General features: G+C 35.2%; 1 protein-coding gene across 2 annotated transcripts in view; it reads right to left on the bottom strand.

Annotated features, from left to right (window-relative positions):
- Positions 1-3,992: 3,992 nt before the first annotated feature.
- The window catches only part of LOC137649331 (uncharacterized), a 32,172-nt gene continuing 15,174 nt past the window's right edge, over positions 3,993-20,990 (bottom strand). Inside the window, exons 2-5 of one of the 2 annotated variants that reach the window (XM_068382316.1) lie at positions 12,764-12,926; positions 7,602-7,759; positions 5,962-6,136; positions 3,993-4,925 (exon numbers count right to left, since the gene is read on the bottom strand). In XM_068382316.1, coding sequence (XP_068238417.1) covers positions 4,800-4,925; positions 5,962-6,136; positions 7,602-7,759; positions 12,764-12,926 — 622 coding nt within the window. In that variant the 3' untranslated portion in view covers positions 3,993-4,799. The remainder of the gene's footprint in view (positions 4,926-5,961; positions 6,137-7,601; positions 7,760-12,763; positions 12,927-20,990) is intronic. The other variant, XM_068382322.1, reaches the window with a different exon arrangement.

Raw genomic sequence — 20,990 nt, 5'->3', positions numbered from 1 at the left:
CCTGCAGTATGAGATATCCCATCCCTTTGCCTGTACAGTATTAGGGTTTTCTATTACTCTTTCCACCCATGTGAAGTGGTTTTGACTTGGACTGCAAGATTTTTTTTCCTATTTATTGAATTATTCTTCTCATTTCCTCCATTCTGTGATAAAAAAAATAATCTGTTATTCCATACTTTCATCTCCTTGATGGTTGTGTTCTTGGTTCCAGGTTTTTCCTCCTTACTTTAAGTACAAGTTCTTTGTTTCCTCCATATATTAACATCGTTTTTCTTTCTTTCTTAAGCTATTAATGGCTGAACTTGCAGGATTGTCCTCTTCTGCAGACTCTCCCCATACAATCTACATATTTTGTCCAGATTTTATTTTATTACTTCTATTGTACAGTTGGCTTCATTAATTCGGTACATTTCATGGGAAGCTAGGGTTACATCTGGCAGTTGTTCTCTATAACAGGTAACTCTTATGTTTAACAAAAGACAAACTTTTGGTAATGCTGCCTGCAAAACCAAGTTGCTGAGCTTGTAAACATATGATCATATTTTCATTGACTTTACAAAGGGCTGAATAGAAAAATATTTGCTTAACAGCATTTGTAAAATTAATAAAAATGCCTTTGATCAGTGTTTACAAGCTCAGTGACTTTTATATGCAGCCTTGCCAACAGTTTTACTTCTGCTAAACATAACATTACCTGCTACAATGAGCTGTCAGATGTCTTCTTAGTTTCCTGTGAAGTGTACCGGAATTAGTGAAGCCAACTATACCTGCAGTGCAACCTACGTGGGATGCTCCTTGAGGTGTCTACCACGGTTTAAGTATATACCTAGACCGTGGTGCCTATAAACCAGATGTGAAAAACACCCCAGGAGGTCTACTCAAACTATTAGCTTATTGGCCAAGCCAACCCAGTCAATTATGGATCATACTTTCACCTGCAGGTCGGTTTTGGATTTTAGATTTTAAGGTACAGAAATACTGTAGTATCCTATAAAGAAAATACCCTGATGAGAATAGCACAGTCTCTTGAAATACATTTTCATTAACCAGTGATAAAGAAATGAAAGTTCAGTTCCTCTTTTCTTAGTTTGAATTACCCTTAATATATTGTCGATTTTGTTTAATTGCTAATGGTTGTTCTTGTTCTTTAGATATGTACATGTAAATATGTATTTTTTATTGTCTTATTTTTAGATTTGAAAACATTGCCTGGACAAAAAATGTCTAGAAAATAAGACTCACATATAGATATATCTCATACTGGGATCAAACCCTAGCCTCTTCAAGTGAAAGACAAGGTTGCTACTTATAATGCCACCGGAAATTCTCAAAGAAGTCGGAACCTAAGTGCTCATTGCATTTCAGGATTTACCTGGTGAGACATCAGTCTCATGCCAGTGAGTTTTATCCGACTTCCCGACCTACCAAGTGACACAACTGATCGCTTTTAATTCGAATTACCCCTAATGAGTCAATATGGATGAAAATCAAAACAATATCGGGCTCAAATAGAAACAAATTTCTATCTCCTACTGGGATCAAACCCTAGTCTCTTCAAGTGAAAGACAAGGTCGCTACCAATCATGCCCATGAGGTTCTAAAAGAAGTTGGAACCTAAAAGCGATCAGTTGTGTCACTTGGTGGGTCGGGAGGTTGGGTAAAACTCGCTGGCATGAGACCGATGTCTTACCAGGTAAATCATGAAATGCAATTAGCACTTTAAAACAAAAAATCCCAAAAGAAAACAAACTAACAAATCTAAAAAAAAATTAGAAACTAAAAATGTAGGAAGAGGAGCCATAGCAGAAACAGCAACAGGAGGAGAGGCAGCAGCAGCATTAATCTATTCTGGATACCTAGGAGATATTCTACAAATGGATTCAGCATAGGGAAGAAGTCGACTTGCTCTAGTATTAGGGATCAAACATTACAGATATCATTACTAGTAAATTACCGAACGATATATTTGTACCAGTTTATTGTTATCCATTATGTACGTATGTATAGATTGCGGAGAAAGAATGAAAGCATTTGATTTCTTCCTACGATATTAATTTCGACCGGCATTAAGCCTTGAATGTGCACTAAATCAAAGGGATCAATGTTTTTTTGCCTCATGGACATTGATATTCAAGAATCGACAATTTTGATTTGTATACTCATCCACTGAAATCGAGTAAAAGTATTTCTGCTTTAATTTGATGAGAAAAGTATTCACCTAGCTCAACTTACTTGGCTTCAAAATATTTCAAAACTAACTTGATACATTTCCTGTACGGTAGTTGGAGGCTTCTTATCCTAAACTTTTGTAGCCAAATTACTTTGAATAAATTCACTTAAAGCCATTTTTTGATAACTAAAACCATTTCTGCAATAGCTTCCTCTGTGGATTTCTTTGGCAAAAACTGCATTAAAGTTAATTTGTTCTTATTAAAAGAAATACTAGCTAAACTTTCAAAATTAATAGCATGCATTATACTTAAAATGTGCTTTCAACCCAGATGTTGATCCTCACACTTCAAAACTTTGTGACAAATGCTAAAGAAATTGCAGTGAAGCTCGGGAAGAAAAGCACAAACATTTGTAACAATGCTCGAGTATTAACTACCATGTTAAAAATCAGGTAGTTAAAAAACCTTCTTCATGAATAACAGGAAGCTTTCAATTGGTAATGATGAACTGGTATTGGTAATGACCATTGAATTTTATAAATCGGTAATTTCCGGTGTTCGAACCGTCTGTTCCTTGATGATTTACTTGTACTGTATTTTTGTCAAGAGGATAAATGCAGAAAAGACAAGTCTGACATTCATTTACAATACTGTGCTCCCTGAAGACTGAAGAAGATTCCCCAGAGATAGATAGAAATTAGAAAAAAATACATAAAACTAGAGAATCCAAAAAATATACCAACTATAAGATCCAAAAAATATATAAACTAAAAAAAAAAAAAAGAAGCTGAAAATCCATAAGTATAAAAACAAAAAATAAAAACTAAAAATTCCCCCCCCCCAAAAAAAAATATATAAAAAATCCAGGAGCAGCAGCAGGAGGAGGAGAAGGAAAAGGATTGTCAAGCTTTCTCCTACAATAAGGCCTAGGGGAGTCAGCCAATTTCTTAGCCGTCTCTTTGGAGTCTGCTCTCCATTCTTTTGGATCCCTTCAAAATGGGGGGAACAAAGGTCCTATCACATATGAGTGGGACACTTTCAGGAACCTTTGGATCTAAAGTTAGTTGCTTAGATGAAATATGTCCCAATGATAGTTCTGTACTCTCAAAGGACAAACTTGATTGGTGACAATCTGTAATTTTTGACATAAGAGATGCATCCTTAAGATCTCAATTGCCTATGTCTCTGTAGGTGAGGACTTAATGCCAAAGCCCAATTGATTGCGCTGGAATGTTCAGCAGCAGTCATTGTGCTCGAATGCATCTTCATTATCTATCCCATGTACAATCAGGGAATATGACTCTAGGACAGAATATCAGTCTGCTGTTTCCCTGCGTTCAGCAGCAGTCATTGGACTGTGCTGAAGGTGTGCTCGAATGCATCTTCATTATCTACCCCATGTACAATAAGGGAATATGATTCTAGGACAGAATATCAGTCTGCTGCTTGAGTACAGATCCAATGACAATGTTATAAGACGAAGTTTATTTCACTTCAAGGGATTAAGTCCAAAGACATAACAGCATCGTCAACGGGAACAAGTGTCCCAGATACAGAAAGAAAATTTTAAAGTCAAGTTTGAAGAGACACCGACAGCACATGTGTTATTTGGCAACAAGAACCAAAGTGGCTGTTCAGTGTACCAGCTGAAGGCAGAGCTGGCCGGTAACTACCGGTTATTGACGACACCTGGTAATAAGTTTATAACTGCAGAGTTATAGCTGCACTTGATTCAATTCTCAAATTAAAGGAAGATAAGTTTGTATTTGTGTAGGAACAATCTTAAACTTATTCTGAACAGCAATGGACTAATAAAATGCATTTTACAAATTTAATTTTTTATTCATAGTCTTCATACAAAAGGTCACAGCAAAAAAATGCTGTGGTGTAAGAAGATTATATCTCATAAAGCTCAATTCATCTCACTCAGGCCTAGAGAGCAATACAGACACGAGCCTTTGGAACAATGTAAAAGGACTCTTATCAAGAAATTTATAAAAAAATTTAAGACACTTGTTATGCTCCATAAAAACTTGTGACCTGTACCACAAACCTCCCTTTAAGGTTTTAATTAACCTCAATGAATGTAAAATATTCATACACATAGGGTTTTACTTTAAATATAGTGTAAATGAATTGGCTTCATTATTTGAGGGCCTTCATAAGACATAATGTACAAATATCTATGAAGTGAAGTACATCTGTCATCATAACAGCTGGTCTCTCATGATAAGGAATCCTAAGACATCTAAAGAAACCTTTGTCAGACCTTGGCTGCCTTACAAAATACTTATGTACATTCATTTGTTCGCTAATGAACACCTTCATAACTCTAATTCTAAAATAAGTTAAATCACTCAAGATCTAATAAATACAAACAAAAAATTTATTTTTTCTCAATAAAGATTTTCTTTGGCTTTCCCATTAAAATATATGAAAAATTTTACAGATCATGGATAACCAAATAAACAAATTTATACCAGTGCTGTCTTCAAGCACTCAAAGGAGTCCAAAACAACACAGGTCATACAAAGACCAGTTCTACGAAATCAAAGCTTATATGAGTAAATAAATAAAAAAAAGAAACCTCCTATAATACTTCTGGCTGACCTATAATGTGTACAATACTCATTCAACCTCTTCTTCTTCCTCCTCCTCTTCACTTTCACTTTCCTCATCATCATCTTCCTCTGGGGTATCCACAGTCTTCTGCTTCTTTGCTGAAAAGTTTCCTTCTTTGAAAGCTTTCATTTCCTGTAATCCAAATTGTTTATGTTGTAAGTCAAGCAACTGTTAACATTAAAAATATATCAAGTAATAAAACATAAAAATGAATGACAAATTACTTGTGTGAATACACATTAACTGGAAATTTATAAATACCCCATCCCTAAACTTGATTCAATATGGTTTAGGTTCTATTCATCTGTCAACATTTCATTATTACTGTATTATTATTACTTGCTAAGCTACAACCCTAGTTGGAAAAGCAGGATGCTATAAGCCCAGGGGCTCCAACAGGGAAAATAGCCCAATGGGGTAAGTTTACAAAGAAAAATAATAAAATATTTTAAGAACAGTAATAAAATTAGATCAAATATTTCTTATATAAACTATAAAAACTTCAACAAAACAAGAGAAAGAGAATAAGATAGAATAGTGTGCCCGAGTGTACCCTCAAACAAGAGAACTCTAACCCAAGACAGTGGAAGACCATGGTACAAAGGCTATGGCACTACCCAAGACTAGAGAACAATGGTTTGATTTTGCAGTGTCCTCCTAGAAGAGCTGCTTACCATAACTAAGGAGTCTCTTCTACCCTTACCAAGAGGAAATTGGCTACTGAATTACAGCGTAGTAGTTAGCCCCTTGGGCGAAGAAGAATTGTTTGGTAATCTAAGTGTTGTCAGGTGTATGAGGACAAAGGAGAATATGTAAAGAATAGGCCAGACTATTCGGTGTTTGTGTAGGCAAAGGGAAAATGAACTACAACCAGAGAGAAGGATCCAATAAAGTAGTCTGGCCAGTCAAAGGACCCCATAACTCTCTAACAGTAGTATCTCAGTGGATGGCTGGTGCCCTGGCCAACCTACTACCTAGCAACTGTTATTACAAGGAAAATACTACAATGGTTTGTTTACCTGCCCTCCACCAGGTATTGACTTTTTCAGAATGCATATTTAAAAATTTTGATTCCAGACAATAGATATTATTCTTGGATTAGAATAAGATAAACAGTATAGTATTACTGCAGATTACAAATTATTAAATTAAATAACTATCTACTTACCCTTTCATATCTTGCTTTATCATACTCTGCCATGGACTCATATTTGCTCTTTACTTCTGATGCAGTATTGCCCCAAGCTGCTCCCAACTGCTTGGCTATTTCACCAACTCCCATGTCAGGGTTGGCAGCTCGCACTTTAGGTCTTTCATCATTGCAAAACCAGAAAAAGGCTGACCTGTGAAAAGGGTAAAATGAAATATTACCTCCATACACCAGTATCATTAGTGGACACAAATAATATTTTGCAGCTAAAACTAATCACCTTGCATAAGTCAGAAATAAACATGCATAAGTCCTTAAATTCTCAAAGCAATATTCACAACAAATCGCCTTCTAAGAGACATATCAGGAACTGCCCAAACCAATTTACAGTAATCCCTTGAGTATTTAATTTACATTAATCCCGTTCAGCTGGGCTCCACAAGGCACTAAAAGAGTTGGAAGACCCAAGCCTATATGGCTGAGAACTATGAAGCGGGAAGTGGGAGATGATGAGTGGATAAGTATTGAATTAAAAGCTCAAGATAGAGATGACTGGCAAAATCTAACAAAGCACCTTTGCATCAATATGCATAAGAGGAGATGATGATGATGATGTATTCACTTATCTCCTATCTACACACTCTTGAGTGAGAATCATTACTTGTTTTTACTCTATTTGAATAGGGAAGAGCAAATACAAACAAGCAATTTCTCGATACAAATAGCAATAAATTACAATTTCTCTGAGTTGATGAGTTAGTATTAACTTCAGAGAATGTTTGCATACACATAGGTTGAACACTGGCCACAATTTTGGGATAACCTACCCTAAATCAATTGTTGCTATCCACACTCTCTTTTGGAGCTATCAATGGGGATACAGGAGAGATTACTGTACTAGCACAATTTTTTCAAAATTTACAAAATTTATCTTTTGAATACTGTACAGTAAAGAAAAAATTACTTGAAACCATTACTTATAATTCCCCTTTTCGTCAAACATGATATTCAAAATGTTGATAATGCCTTAAAATATGCTTATAGCTAGTAATGTAGAGAAAGAGAAAACATTTATGTTTATTTATAACAAAAATCTAAACTGTCGAAAAACTTAAGAGGTATAAGTATGAAGTGTCTGGAGTCAGAATAACAGTACTTTATGACCTAAAGAAACAGAAAGACACCTGTTGAAATTCTATGCTGAAAGTAATGAGCTACTTATAGAAAAATAGAAAAAAACATGACATACTATTGGAAAATGATTAAAAAACATGATGGAGTTTGTGTTTGGTGCACTATTATCTTGTTTACAGCAGCAATTGTATTATTTTGGCAAGTACAAAACATAAGTATATTATGTGAAAATAAGCTTTAAATAAGGGATATCAGGTCTACTATTAATAATTTGGCAATGGGTAATAAGGCATCTCCTTTAATAAAGAAATAATTGTGAGAACAGATTAATTCTTATTAAGAGCATATGCAAAATTATCATTCTATCAAGTTGAGTACCCATACATCACCTTTATTGAGAAAGAGAATGTTACAGAAACTGTTATGAAATCACCCAACAAGCAAATGCCAATGTATCTATCTAAACTTTACTTAATCTAAAATATGTGAGATACTTGAAGACAGAAGCATAATATACTACTTACAAAGCTCTCTTGGGTGCATTTGGATCCTTACGATTACGTCGCTTACGGCTGCCTCGGGGCATTCGGGGACCTCTGTATCCCTTCATTTCATTTTCATACCTGTCTTTATCCTTCTCGGCCATCTCATAGAAGCGAATTTTTTCCTTATCAGTCATTGTCTGGAGAGAAATTGAAGATTTTTAATTCAAGTACAATATTTACACTGCCTTTTCATAACTTAATATCTTTATGTATGTTTCTAACTATATCACAAGCATCCTTCAACTAGAACGTAGTTACTGCCAGGCAATCTGCTGGCCTGAAGTTTGAGATCTCCTCGAACTAAATTGTTTCTTTTAGTGTTTATTTTGTAACCTTATCACTCTTGTGAACTAAGGTTGGGGGTTGTTTGGGAGAGCCCATAGGTCTATCTGCTGAGCCATCAGCAGCCATTTACCTGGCCCTCCCTGGTCCTAGCTGGGATGGAAAGGGGCTTGGGCACTGATCATATGCATGGTCAGTCTCTACGGCATTGTCACAGTCCCTTGCCTTTGTCATTCATGAGTGACCTTTAAACCTTTACAGTAACCGCACAAAACAATTAAGTAGAGTAGTAAACTTCATCTTTTTATCATATTGGCAAACAGGCAAGCATACAGGAATGCAACTATTACACTTTACACTGAATGAATGGCACTGATTAAAAAAAAGGTTTGACTTAGGAAAAACAAATTTTTGGGGAGGTTCTGCGAGATACCCAGCTTGTTGACATGAGCTACTACGGAAATGTAACCACTCATTATCAATACTATTGTGTGCCTCATCAAACGTAGTGCTTGCAGTGCTACAAACACTGTTTACACTTCCAGGATGATGTGAAAAAGTTTTTCTTCTGACCATATTCTGATGCAACCAGCAAGCCCAAATGTACACTACTTTTTCTTCGGCACATCTGAGAACAGCTGCATGTCCAGAAGTCAGGATTCAAGTGGGACCCTCCTGGGGAGGTTTTTTTGTCCGCATACCCGGTAAGATCAGCCTGTAGCTCCTGTCCCACTGGAACAAGATTGATTTGGAGATCCCTGGAGGTCAATCAGTGATCCTTCAAACAACATCGAACGGATCTCTGGTGGTGATGCACATGGGGAAGGAGCTTTGTGAAGTTGAGCCCGAAGTATTGTCTTGAACAAAATTTATACAATACTTTTGCACCTACGATGTCCATCCATACGCTCAAAAAAATTTAAGTTCATAACCAAAAGTCAAGACATCCCATGCGAGTAAGCCTAAGCTGACACTAGCGTGAACACTCAAGTGAACACCTAGGGAGCAACAGTCTGAAAGCTTTTAACCAATGCACTGCTCCATTGAGGAAGAAATAGGATTAACGGATGGGGACTACAAAGTACGAAGTTACCCTCTCTGATGTTAGTCAGAACAGTCCATACAGCTTCCATCGTGAACCTGATTTGCTGAACCTACAGATTCATGGAAGAGAGGTTGACTTCTCCATCAGGTAAAGTTGACTGTAGAAGCCTAAAGATCTGTTTTGAAGAGCATCAAGACCAATATCACTTCCTCCTCCATCAACAAGGCCAGGTGATGACAGAGGATTACCATATATTACTGTGTAAAGGACGACCCCATAAATTCCCTTTGAAAAAGGCATTTTTATTATATATGTACTCCATGTAATGGGTGAACGGCAATTTCAAGGCCAGCCTAATATTACATCACTTTTATTTTATTATAAATCTTGCCATACATTACAATCTTTATTGTTGTTACTGTTATATATTTGTTTTTAGTTTATAAAAAGAGCTGCATTCTGTTTAAGTATAAAATTAAAACCATTTGTGAGTTTGAACATAATGTTTACATTATTCATTCATTGTTTACATATCGTCATTCCTAACCTTCTTCCTATTCTCACTCAATATTTTGCAACTACAAAATCATGTTTTTGCAATAAAGATAAAAGTAAATAGTCTTATTTTTTAATAAACTTACCATTAAATACAACTATACAACTGTAATAAGCCTATATGATTTCAAGTCAATCCTTCCAAACTGCTTTGTAAAATGATCTTTTAATAACTAGCAGTAGTTGTTTGGCAACTTTGCTACTTACCGTATACCGATTACCAGAGCCGTTAAATGGCAAACCATTTCTACACAGCAGCTGTTGCAAACCTACTAACTACAGTGATTTTCAAGTTTATCAAATATTCTTTCCTTTGTTTAAACTTATTTACACCATTTGTTTTTCCCGTATACCATAGTACTGTATAATACCAATAACATGCTAATTTTGAGGTTTCATATAACTACCAATACCATGGCGGTAGTGGTAGTTGTACGAAACCTCAAAATTTGTATGTTATCGGTATTTTACAATACTATGGTATACAGGAAAAACAAATGATGTAAACAAGTTTAAACTAACAGACTAGTTTATATATATTATTGAGAAAAAATAATGTAAACATTCCTAGTTTTCTGAAACAAGTTTTTGATGACGGAAGTATTGTAATAAAGATGTAAAAAAGTTTAAACTAACAGACTAGTTTATTTATATTATTGAGAAACAATAATATAAACATTCCTAGTTCTCTTAAATAAGTTTTTGATGTCCTAAAAAAAAAAAATCTTATTTCTATTATACTTAAAACACAACTACAGTGTATGATTACACAAAGTATATTATGCGCTCTTCAGTCAATCCTTCCTAACTACTATGCAATTAGAAAAAAATAACTACTGGTACAAACATAGAAAATTGTAGGTTTCTGACAATTAGGCTAATCTACCAACAGATTAACACATCAGAGCTCGAGTAAATAAATAAAGATAAAATTACGGGTATATATTCTTATTTTACTTACACTTAAAAAATATTTACCGTAATTAAAATGAGTATATTATATGATTTCAAGTCAATCCTTCCAAACTAATATCCTATTACTGAACATTATCTAATTAGAATACCCTAACAACAACACAATCGAGGTTGAGAAGAAAAATATTTTCATAATTCCCAAATTATCTCTTGTAATGGGTGAACCCTGACTTTTTTCATCCAAGGCTGGTCTTAAAATTTTACCCTTTACTGTACACAGTAATATACGGTAGTTAAGAAACGCTAATTGTTTGCAAGATGGGAGGGAGAGGACACTCACTACAAAAAGCATGGCATCACATTGCTGCTAAGTTATTCAACGGCAGCAGGAAAGGGGGAATGCAAACTTAAGTGTCCCTATCTTTCTCCCTTCATAAACTGATCAGGTTAGGGGCCTTGAAAGGGCTATGCATAAACAGGTCCAAACTGGGGACTAAAGAAGATCGTGAGGGCCTTCTTCCCCACCGATCCCAAAGACAACTTTGACGGGCCAGGGACCACTGCAGGTTACTGCACGGTGAATCAGTCCTGCAAAGCAGTCCTCAATTTAGCTATTGCTGCCTCAATGTGAATCTTTGGAAAGTGTGATATGGAACCCCACAACGAAGTGTTGCGTATTATGAGCTACACCTCTGGACTACTGCTACTCGTTATGAGAATCATGAAACCACAGCATCCATCCTCTTCAAAACCCTGTTAGCCCACTGGTTTGTTTCCTGGTGTGCCCAAAAAATTACTGCCTTCCTACCAGTAAGCAAAAGCCTCATGTTCTTTACTACAGAACTCAGGGTTGATAACCCTGTCATCTTTACAAAGCATGTCAAGGCAACTGACCTCTGGTCAAGTCACAAAAATATTTAAATGGTAGCCATGGAAGAAACCTCCATCGCTGCCAGCTCGAGAGGCCGAGAAGGATGTGCCTTTTGCTCAGTGTCTCCAATGGAGAAACACTGACGGGATAACCAGAAGTGGTACCGGTGCGGATGACACTGGGACGCAGGCCTCTGCTGTTTTAAAGTGTGAGGGACAGGATCTGGCTGAGCTAAACAGACATGAGAGAATTCTCAGATCTGTAAATCTGATCTTTCCCCCGGTCTAGGGGCACAGCAAGGTCTTATCATGGAAGCTCCAGAGATCTTGACTCTTGAGGGGTGCCAAAGCACTGGTTAATAACACAAGCCCTATTAGTTACTGGCGCAACTATCGCCAGAACTAAGGAGTGCGGGAAGCTCCAAATGGCAACAGTCCGACTCTAGGTTCTCCTGACTTTGTTGGTGCAGACCAAGGTCCAGCCGCTACGGATGAGAAAAAAAGACGAGATTCTTTAGCATTGCAAAGGAAAAGGACAAGGATACCTTAGGATTCCTTTTCCTCCTTAAGACAAATGGCTGCCACAATCTGCACTCAACATATTATTGTGAACCCTCATACTCTCTACAAATGTTAGTGTATGTGGATTGAAAGCCAATTCAGGCATAAACTGGCTCTACCCATAATGACCGACGAAGTCAGCATACAAACGGCAAAAAAAAAAAAAAAAAAAAAAAAGAAAAAAAAAAAAAATTTAGCCTTGTTATAGGTTGCAAGAGTACATAAAACTTTGACAGGAATGGGGTGGGGCTACTCACGCCCAGTTACTACCTGTCATTAACTATCTCATTCCAGCTCTGCATAAGACATAACTATTTTACAGAATAAAAGGTTTGTATATAAGTAGAGTAGAAACAAAGATTACTCAAAAAATTGCCTTGAGAAACTTATCTTTCTAGTTTGTGTGGATTGGAGTAAAAAATATTGTGAAACCAGGACTAATTTAAGAAGTTATTTTCTTTTGAAAGTTTAACTGTGTTCTCCTTGAATAAGCGCAGGCGCTACAGCTTCTATAAGATGTGCAAATATAAACTTCTTTATTAGTTGTACACCCTTCATGTTATGACTAGGAAAATATATCTAAAAACTACTTGCAATTATTTGTGAACAAGACCCAAGATATACACAATCAAATTTATTCACAAAGCTCTTTGAACTATTCCTATGTTGTGAAGCAAAACCATAATTTATCATGATGTATTACTTGAAAATCTAACAGCTTTTTAACAACCTTTAGAATGTAATTTTCATTTATCTCAAAACATACTTTACTAAAAATTGATAAGATTGATCCAAAAGATAAATATTAGAATGTACTGCACTAACAGTATATGCATTGCACTAAAAAGCTGAAAAAAAAAAAATTCCTCTTCACTCAACTACAGTACAGTACTACACGAAAATAAAATCTCACCCTCCATCGGTCGGCACATTTGCGGGAAAACTCTGAGAAGACTACATTCTCCTCTGGATGTTTTTTCTTATGTTCTTCTCGGCATGTCTGAACAAAAAATGCATAGGCAGACATACGCCCACGGGGCTTCGAGTCTATTAACTTTGCGCGAGGCATCTCACTGCTGGGAAAAGAAAAAACTTAACAATAAGATTATACAATGCAATATATATACAGTATATATCAATACTGTAATAGCTATAAATAGATGAATAAAGTAATGTTTTCATTAACCAATCTGGATCCAACAAGGGAAGAAAACTCTTGTGTAGTCCCTAAAATTATACAGAATAATGAATGAATTTTCTGTAACAGGTGACCAAATTCACAAGCCAATCCAAACACTACAGTACTTGAATATCCCATTTGGCAAGGATACATTTCAACCAAGTGAACCTCATTTTGTCTTGTAAAATATATTTTTTGCATAATTATTTTTGGTGTAAAGTTAAAATATATTCCTTCATCATTACACATTTTGCTATTATCTTTTAAAATATATTCATGTGTTCAGGAACCAAAATAAATTCAAATTGCTCACCACTGCATTTTCATAAAAAGTATTCCATATCTAAAATCAATTATGGTTCAATTTATTGTACACCACAGTATTTTGGAATTTGCTATGCTAAAAAAATTATTCAGCATTAACATCATATATTTTAATACGGCTGTAAAACACCAATCACTGCCATAATATCTGGCTGCACTTTGGACTCCAAACAGAATAAATTTAACTTACAAAATCCAACAAGTACAAATTGTAACTTTATCCAATACCATGGTCACTGGAGTTAGAACACTAGGGATGGGAATTCCCTCCGAAGGACTCCAAAAATGTTAAACATTTACAAATGTTCAAAGATTGGAACTCCCTGACTCAGTGTATGGAGTTAAATTTCCCAACCCTTTATTTTATGACCTATTGTTCTTGTTAAATCATTTAAATGATAAATGATGGAAGATGGGGAGCCACTGACCCAATTAAAATAAACAAGATGGACCAATATACTGTATTTAATGTTTTCTCAACTCATTGATGACCACGCAATTAATTAAGTGTTGTTCATTGAAAGGACCGAGCTTCTAGGTGCAAGTAAAACTGGGAAGAAATATTTTCTTTAAATCCTTAAAGTGACCATATAGGAGCTATAGCATCCATTTTGACTTTTTTTTTCTTTTTAAATCATATTTTTCAACTGAAAAAAAAAAACCCAAATTGTAAGAGAACAGTATCTATAATAAATTTTCAGATATATATAAAGCTACTTTCATGTACAAAAATGTAAAACTATTTATTTATAATAGATATGAATTTCAAAATTGTACTGTACTGTATTATTGTCCCAAATAAATTTTGTATACCTCTCAAAGGTGTACATCCAGCCAAAATATATCCATACAGTATATGCTTCCTACTCTTAAAAAAGGAAGAAAAAATGGCTGACGATAGCATTTGGCGCATGCACAGCCAACAAGTGGTATGATTAGTAATTCCAGACCCATAGCAATGAAGTTCAACTAAGGCTCTACAACACTTCTAGCATAAAGAAATTTTTAAGAAATATTTGAGAGAAAAAAAAAAAAAAAAAAAAAAAAAAATCAATCAATCAATCAATTTAGGGGCTCATATTACATCCATCGGTCATCAAAGATATAAATAATTAAGCTAATCGATTCTTTCTTCATATAATATCATACGATACTTGATAATGGACATTAAAGGATTTGAAATATTTAAGTCTCTTCAACAAAGTCCCCTCTGCCAAACCTTTCATGTTGGGTTTAAAGTAGCAAATATAACAATACAGCAGAAAGTTAAAGCCCTAAAACCTTTAGAAAAAAGTATTAGAAAATTTAGGTGTACCACTAAAACAATAATATACCACTAAAACCTAATCTGCCGACAGGTCTTTTCAACAGACTATGTTGGGTTTCCTCTTATCCACATACTCCTGGTGACTGAAATACATCTAGAATCTTATATAAATCACACTCAAATGTCATATACAGAGCAAATGATTATGTTCCAAACAAATTTTGTAAGTACTGTATATAGTTTCAATAATGTGAGCCACGATTTGGGAAACTGAATTATTTACAATTTAATTATAGGAAACTATTCAAATGGTTCATAACAATATACCATTTATACTGTAATACTAAAGACATGTGAACAGCTTTACTAAACTACTTATTCAGTCACCACAAAAATATTACAAATGGTAATGCACCCCAATATCTAAGCTGATCTAGTTCACGACCCCTCTAATAGTACTGTACTTAGGAGTGATAATGAAGTTGTTCATAACAATGAAGGGAAGGGTTATTTTTTTCTTTTAGAGCAACTGAGGCAAAGGAGACAGCAGCAATTGTAGAATCTAACAATGTAGCACTAATGCTAATAAAGTGAAATTGAGACTGTATCTCAGTTACTGTGAATACTTTGCAAACGGCGTCTCAATCAAATATATAATGAAAATCAGAGCAATGTGTGCAATAGTTAGAAAAGACAACAAATTAAAAAGTAATAGGAACTTATCCCAGAAATCCAATGTTTACCATAATATAAACTTATTAATTCAGAACTGGTTCCACAAGATCTAAGGCATTAATGGCAAACAGATCTAGTCAGACTGTTCCTGCAACTTCCTAACAGTGGTAACGCGATTCAAATGAACATCAGATTCCGTTAACTAAAAGACTAAAATCTAACTGTAGATTACAGTATATTAAACAAAAGTAATCCATTATATTACAAAAAATAAACTGAATAAGAAAAACATTTAGCTAATAAGTAAAGGTTTTCTTTTTATGACTACGATCTCTAAATCATCTTAATCTTTCAATCTAGTAAAAGCTGCATAATTTCTTCATAGTCCAATTTAGATTACTGTAATTTCATTCCTTCCAAAATTTTTTCATGTCAGCTCTGAGAGTATCAAGTTAGATTCATTTGATGGGTTAATCAATGATTTTAATAATCATCATCCACCATCCAAACCAAAATTTACCACGCCATCTTCCTGGTTTCTGTTCATCCTTATCCTCTTGCTTTTACTCATATTTTCTTGCCAAACATCCTCCTTTTGCAAGCACTGTCTCCACAACGTCTGCAGTTTTTCTTAACTGTACTATCTGAAAACACCAATCATTCCAAATATTCATAACTCATATCTTTATCCTAAACTTTTGCACCTGCATCCATGGTCCTTTCTCTGATCTCTCAATAACTCTATTCTGACATCACAACCTTGTCTCATTTGTGTGTATATACTGTATGTATATATCTATCTATCTATCTATATATATATATATATATATATATATATATATATATATATATATATATATATATATATCCTCTTAAGTAATTACCTATGGTACATACAATGAAATTTAAAGTTCCAAAATACAAAAGGAAGATAATGTTAGAGTAAATGTTAATGCACTGGATATCACCAGTGTAATTAATAGATTTTCCTGACACATGGATAGTAGCTAAAGTTCATGTTTCTCTTTAATGAAGTTCATATTTTCTTTTTAATTCAAGGATATGGTAGTGTTTGAATAAGGCTTTATTGCGACTTAAAATTACCTGGCAGACAATTCAATCATTCTGACCTAGAGGGACTACAAGAAACCTCCATTGCAACATAGGTAAATTCTTTTAAATTGTAAAATTAAGTAATCAAGACATTTTGATTATGTCACACAAAAATGACACTTCATTGAGTGAATACTTAATGAAAATTCTACACCATAATATACAGCAAAGGATATGGAATTATACAGATAATTGGGGGGGGGGGGGGAGTCTTACATTACATAAAAGACTAAATACCACTGTCTGAATCAATCATATTTATATGAGAAAATTCAAAGGACCTAATTTTGACATACATTTAAGACAAGATTCCATGTATCTAACTTGCATGATACAAGTGTTGCATATTTATTACTTGCCAAATAACATCTACAGCTTAATATCAGTACAAAAACTAATACCTTTGTGCATAGTATAAATTATACAAATATCAAACATTCATTACTGCATAGAAAAATAAATTTGATCATGGCAAGGAGGTTGAATCAAGCACATTAATAACATTACACTTTTACTGTAAGGCACTGGTACAGTAACTGGCAATATACAGGGTTAACATCAAGAATAAATGTTAATCATTAAGTTTTTGAGCGCCATGGGAAACATCATTCAAGAGACAGTAATCTTTATAAGTATTTCAATATATATATAAGAATTCCCCAATAAAAGTTAAAATATGTTGGCCTAGCTCTTATCAAACAATCTGATTCCCACTCACTATCTACTCGGGAAATAGAAATTTTCATTCCCATTGACATAAATAATAAGGTATTATGAATTAAAGAAACTCACTACTGTACAACAAAAATACTTTATATCCAAAGCCTGAGTTTGTTGATGAAGCCATCCACTGAACTTACGAAGTACAGTCAAGTTATTGAACGTACAATAAGAATTCTACATATTCCCCACAAGCGCACTAAGAAAATCTTCTTTATAAACAATTACTTTAAATGTTTACATCCATAGATGAAATTACGCAAACACTTGGTGCTAGACATCAGTCATCAGATAAACACCTCAGATTTCAGCAGACAATAAAAAGCTACTGAAGGAGTTGGCACTTCCAAAACTAGTCCATTTGTACATGTCTGTCCTATAATATTCAGGATTTTGGGCTACGTCAAGTATCGCTTAAAACAGGATCACTACTGCTAAATGCCGAATTATCACTCAACCAAGGCTACACAACAATGAGGCCAATGCCCAATACACTGGGAGTTAACCTGCTAGGGCATAATCGCTTCTTGGAAAATCCAATATGGTGTAGTCTTTTAGTTCAAGATGGACTGCCAAATATTGGCAGGATCTGTCCATCACCAGGAATGGATTTATCTTAAAAATCTGCTGAACATTTTTTTTCTTTGCTTAAACCTTAAATCTGTTCTGGATGGAAGTGAAGGTTAGGTAGAGAAATTGTTTAGGACAATTTATCTGGTTATTATTAAACTAAAACTCAGCATGATGTTATATTGATGTTCTTTACTTTTGTCGACATATTCATTCACACTTCAAAGTTCACCAAACAATATCCTAGTGGCAATGTGGTGGCTCACAAATTGTGGGCCTCAAGCTCAACTGCACTCATGGCTTCATAGATGTCACTGAATAGCTCAGAATTTCCCTTCTCTGTAAGCTAGGGATGGAGGATCTGATGGGTCCAACTGCCGAGTCAATAGTAACAATTGCCTGGTCTTCCTAGTTCTAGCTTTGGCACTGATCTTGAGTGCTGTATATACACACTGGTCTTTAAGACAGTGTGATAGCGCAAGGACGAGCTGCTTGAGTCTGCTCCTCTTGAGAAGTCTTAAAACATGGGAGATGATACTATGACAAATATGGCATTAGAAGCTTAATTTGTGTGGAATTTTTCTCTTCATATACAATATACTTTTGGTCATGCATAACTCGCATATCTGCAACACTGCAGAAACACGTTTTTTTTCAAAGGAAAAAGGCACAAATCTTGAATTGATTTACATGCAATATACTGTACGTGTAATGGTCAAAGGATAGCTTCAATAGATAACTGAATATCAATTTTGCTGCCTGTGGTTTCTTGTATCAGACACAGACTTGCTATCCAAAAAAAAAAACCTTTGTTTAGCAACTCCTGGATCTTCTGCCATTAGCAACTTTGGTTTGACAAATGGATTAATAATACTCTTCCCAGCATATGAGGGGTTTTTAAGCATGTGTGCCTTGAAAACTCCATCACCAAAAAAAGAAAGGGCTTTCATCCAATGGCAATATCAAACTCAGGTTCTGGAAGATGCCTGCACAAGACTAGACAGAGATGGGTCAAGCACATCTTCTGGCAGAGACCTGATACCGTAAGCTGGCAGGCACTGGCTCTCCCAATCTCAAACTAATATTACTTTAGTCTAATGATATTTGCAAGAGTTCCAGTCCTCTAGCAAATACTGTAACCCTTGATAATTCTCAAGCAGTACAAGCAAATAGCTTCCTTCAGTCTTCTCTGGTAGCTAATGCCCTTTTTAGGCAGTTTACCAGGTGTATTATTACCTAAAACTCAAGGCAAGAGCTTCCTGTTGTGTTCGACCTTCATTGATTATCTGCTTTTACCTGGGATAACATTACAAGTGGGAATGTCTAAAATATGTTTTTCCCATTCTTCAGTATGTATTTTTTTTTTCTGCTAAGTCTCCATCCTTGAGAAAACAGGTAGTTATTGCCTTTAGCTGAAGTGTCCAAGTTTTCCTTTTGGTATTTTTTACTCCAAGGTTACTCAAACATAATTACGGACATCCCAAGACATAACCATAAACATCCACTTTTAGAGCTTAAAGTTTAGTTTTTATCCATCAACCTTTACTTGGACATCAAGTGCCTTTCTTATTGACACACTAGAGTTCAGTGGATATTTTCAAAAACAGAAAGCCTTAAAAGGAAATTTTGATCCTCCTCCATCACAAAACTGTTATAAGACTAGAGAGGATGCAGACAAAAAGTTCTGTTAATACTGGAAAAGACAATAGGTTGCCTGCCTTTCAAGTGTAACTTACACCAAGGCAGGCCAAAAGCATCGCATTCTTTCAACAAATGCAAACATGGCCATGAACTGTCTTGACAGTAATGCAGGAAACACCTAAGTTCCGGGCATCTCATATCCCTGGGACTCGACAATTGGTTAGAGCTAACCTGTTATGCAAAGAGTACACTAGTTAAGTTCCTCATACACAGCTCAATTTCAATTCACCCCCCCCCCCCACCCCGATGTACAAAGCACAAGTCATTGTGACGTCACAGTCTTTTGAATGAACATTCACATTTACGATCAACACCTGAGCAATCATAACTACCATTAAAACCGAGCCCCTCTCCACTCAAATGGGGCAATGCCCACTTATGACACAAAAACACCATTTCTAGCTCAAAAGGACTCAGTGATTACTATTCAATAAAAATTCCACTAAGCTTTCACACAGCTCACAACCCCTTCAAGCTCAGTTACATCATCTAGTACTACTATGAACACTGCTTTTTTATGTTCCATACAATTCAAGGATGTCAAGACTCAACGAAGGCTGCAAAGACAAAATTTCTAAAGTGGAAACAACTTAGCTCTCTTTTGAAACAAACTATTTCAGGGTGTCAAAATTACATTTTCTCTCTATTGGATTGGGGTCCCCACAGGTACAAGATTAAACAGAAGATCCTTCTATTATATATTTCTAAAGAGAAAGCAGAGTAAACTAAGTTGCAGAACCCAGCACCCAACCATTTGGCAGCCTGACAAAAATATGTCTATTAATTGGAGGACAGGAGGGAGGAACAACCAGGGGACATGTCACATGATTGCCTTTGCCAGAAGGATATTCTTTTTTGAGGACGTCCAGTTGTTGACAAAATTGACAAATGAGACTTTCCAACTTCTCTCTCCACAGGTCATTTACATTGATCCATTGAAGCCATAAAGAATCAGATGCTATCCAACTTGGAAATTCAGTTCAAAATCTCTTGAAAACTACTTTCAGTAATGGAATATAAGGTCTAGTGCTCTGAAACATTAGAAAAAAAGGGGTTTCTTTCTGCTAGTTTAAGCCTAAATGAAATAAAGAGTTGAGAATTCCTACTAACACTTTCAGAACCAAACTCATTTGAAGGTAAAATGTTTTTTTTTTTTTTTTTTTTTTTTTTTTTTAGCAGGAGTTGAGTCATGTCTTATGTTCCCAAGACCATGGTAAACAGATACTCGAGATTCTCAGGCAACATAAGCTTGTCAACTAATAAAGTTAAAAACAATCATATATCAACTAAATTTAATTTTCCTTCACCTACAGTGCTAAGTTGCAAGGACCCTGCACTTGCTCAAAAGGATCTGGCAAGAGAGAAAATTATTACTATCAGTTCCAAAAGCATGAAAGAAGGAATGGCATAAACTTCCACCCACAACCATAAGTGTATTATGGAAGCTACATTCTTGGCTTTGCTAGTGCAGATGTAAAGGTGAAATATAGTTCTATGTTGGGTGATAATGTGAATAAATTATAGGCATAAAAATAATAGGTCAAATAGTATGTATTTAGTAAAAAATAACTGGGGCTATAATATAAAAAC

The sequence above is a fragment of the Palaemon carinicauda genome, chromosome 1 (genome assembly GCF_036898095.1).
Source record: "Palaemon carinicauda isolate YSFRI2023 chromosome 1, ASM3689809v2, whole genome shotgun sequence".
Lineage (NCBI taxonomy): Eukaryota > Metazoa > Arthropoda > Malacostraca > Decapoda > Palaemonidae > Palaemon > Palaemon carinicauda.
This window is presented reverse-complemented; position numbering and strand designations above follow the sequence as displayed.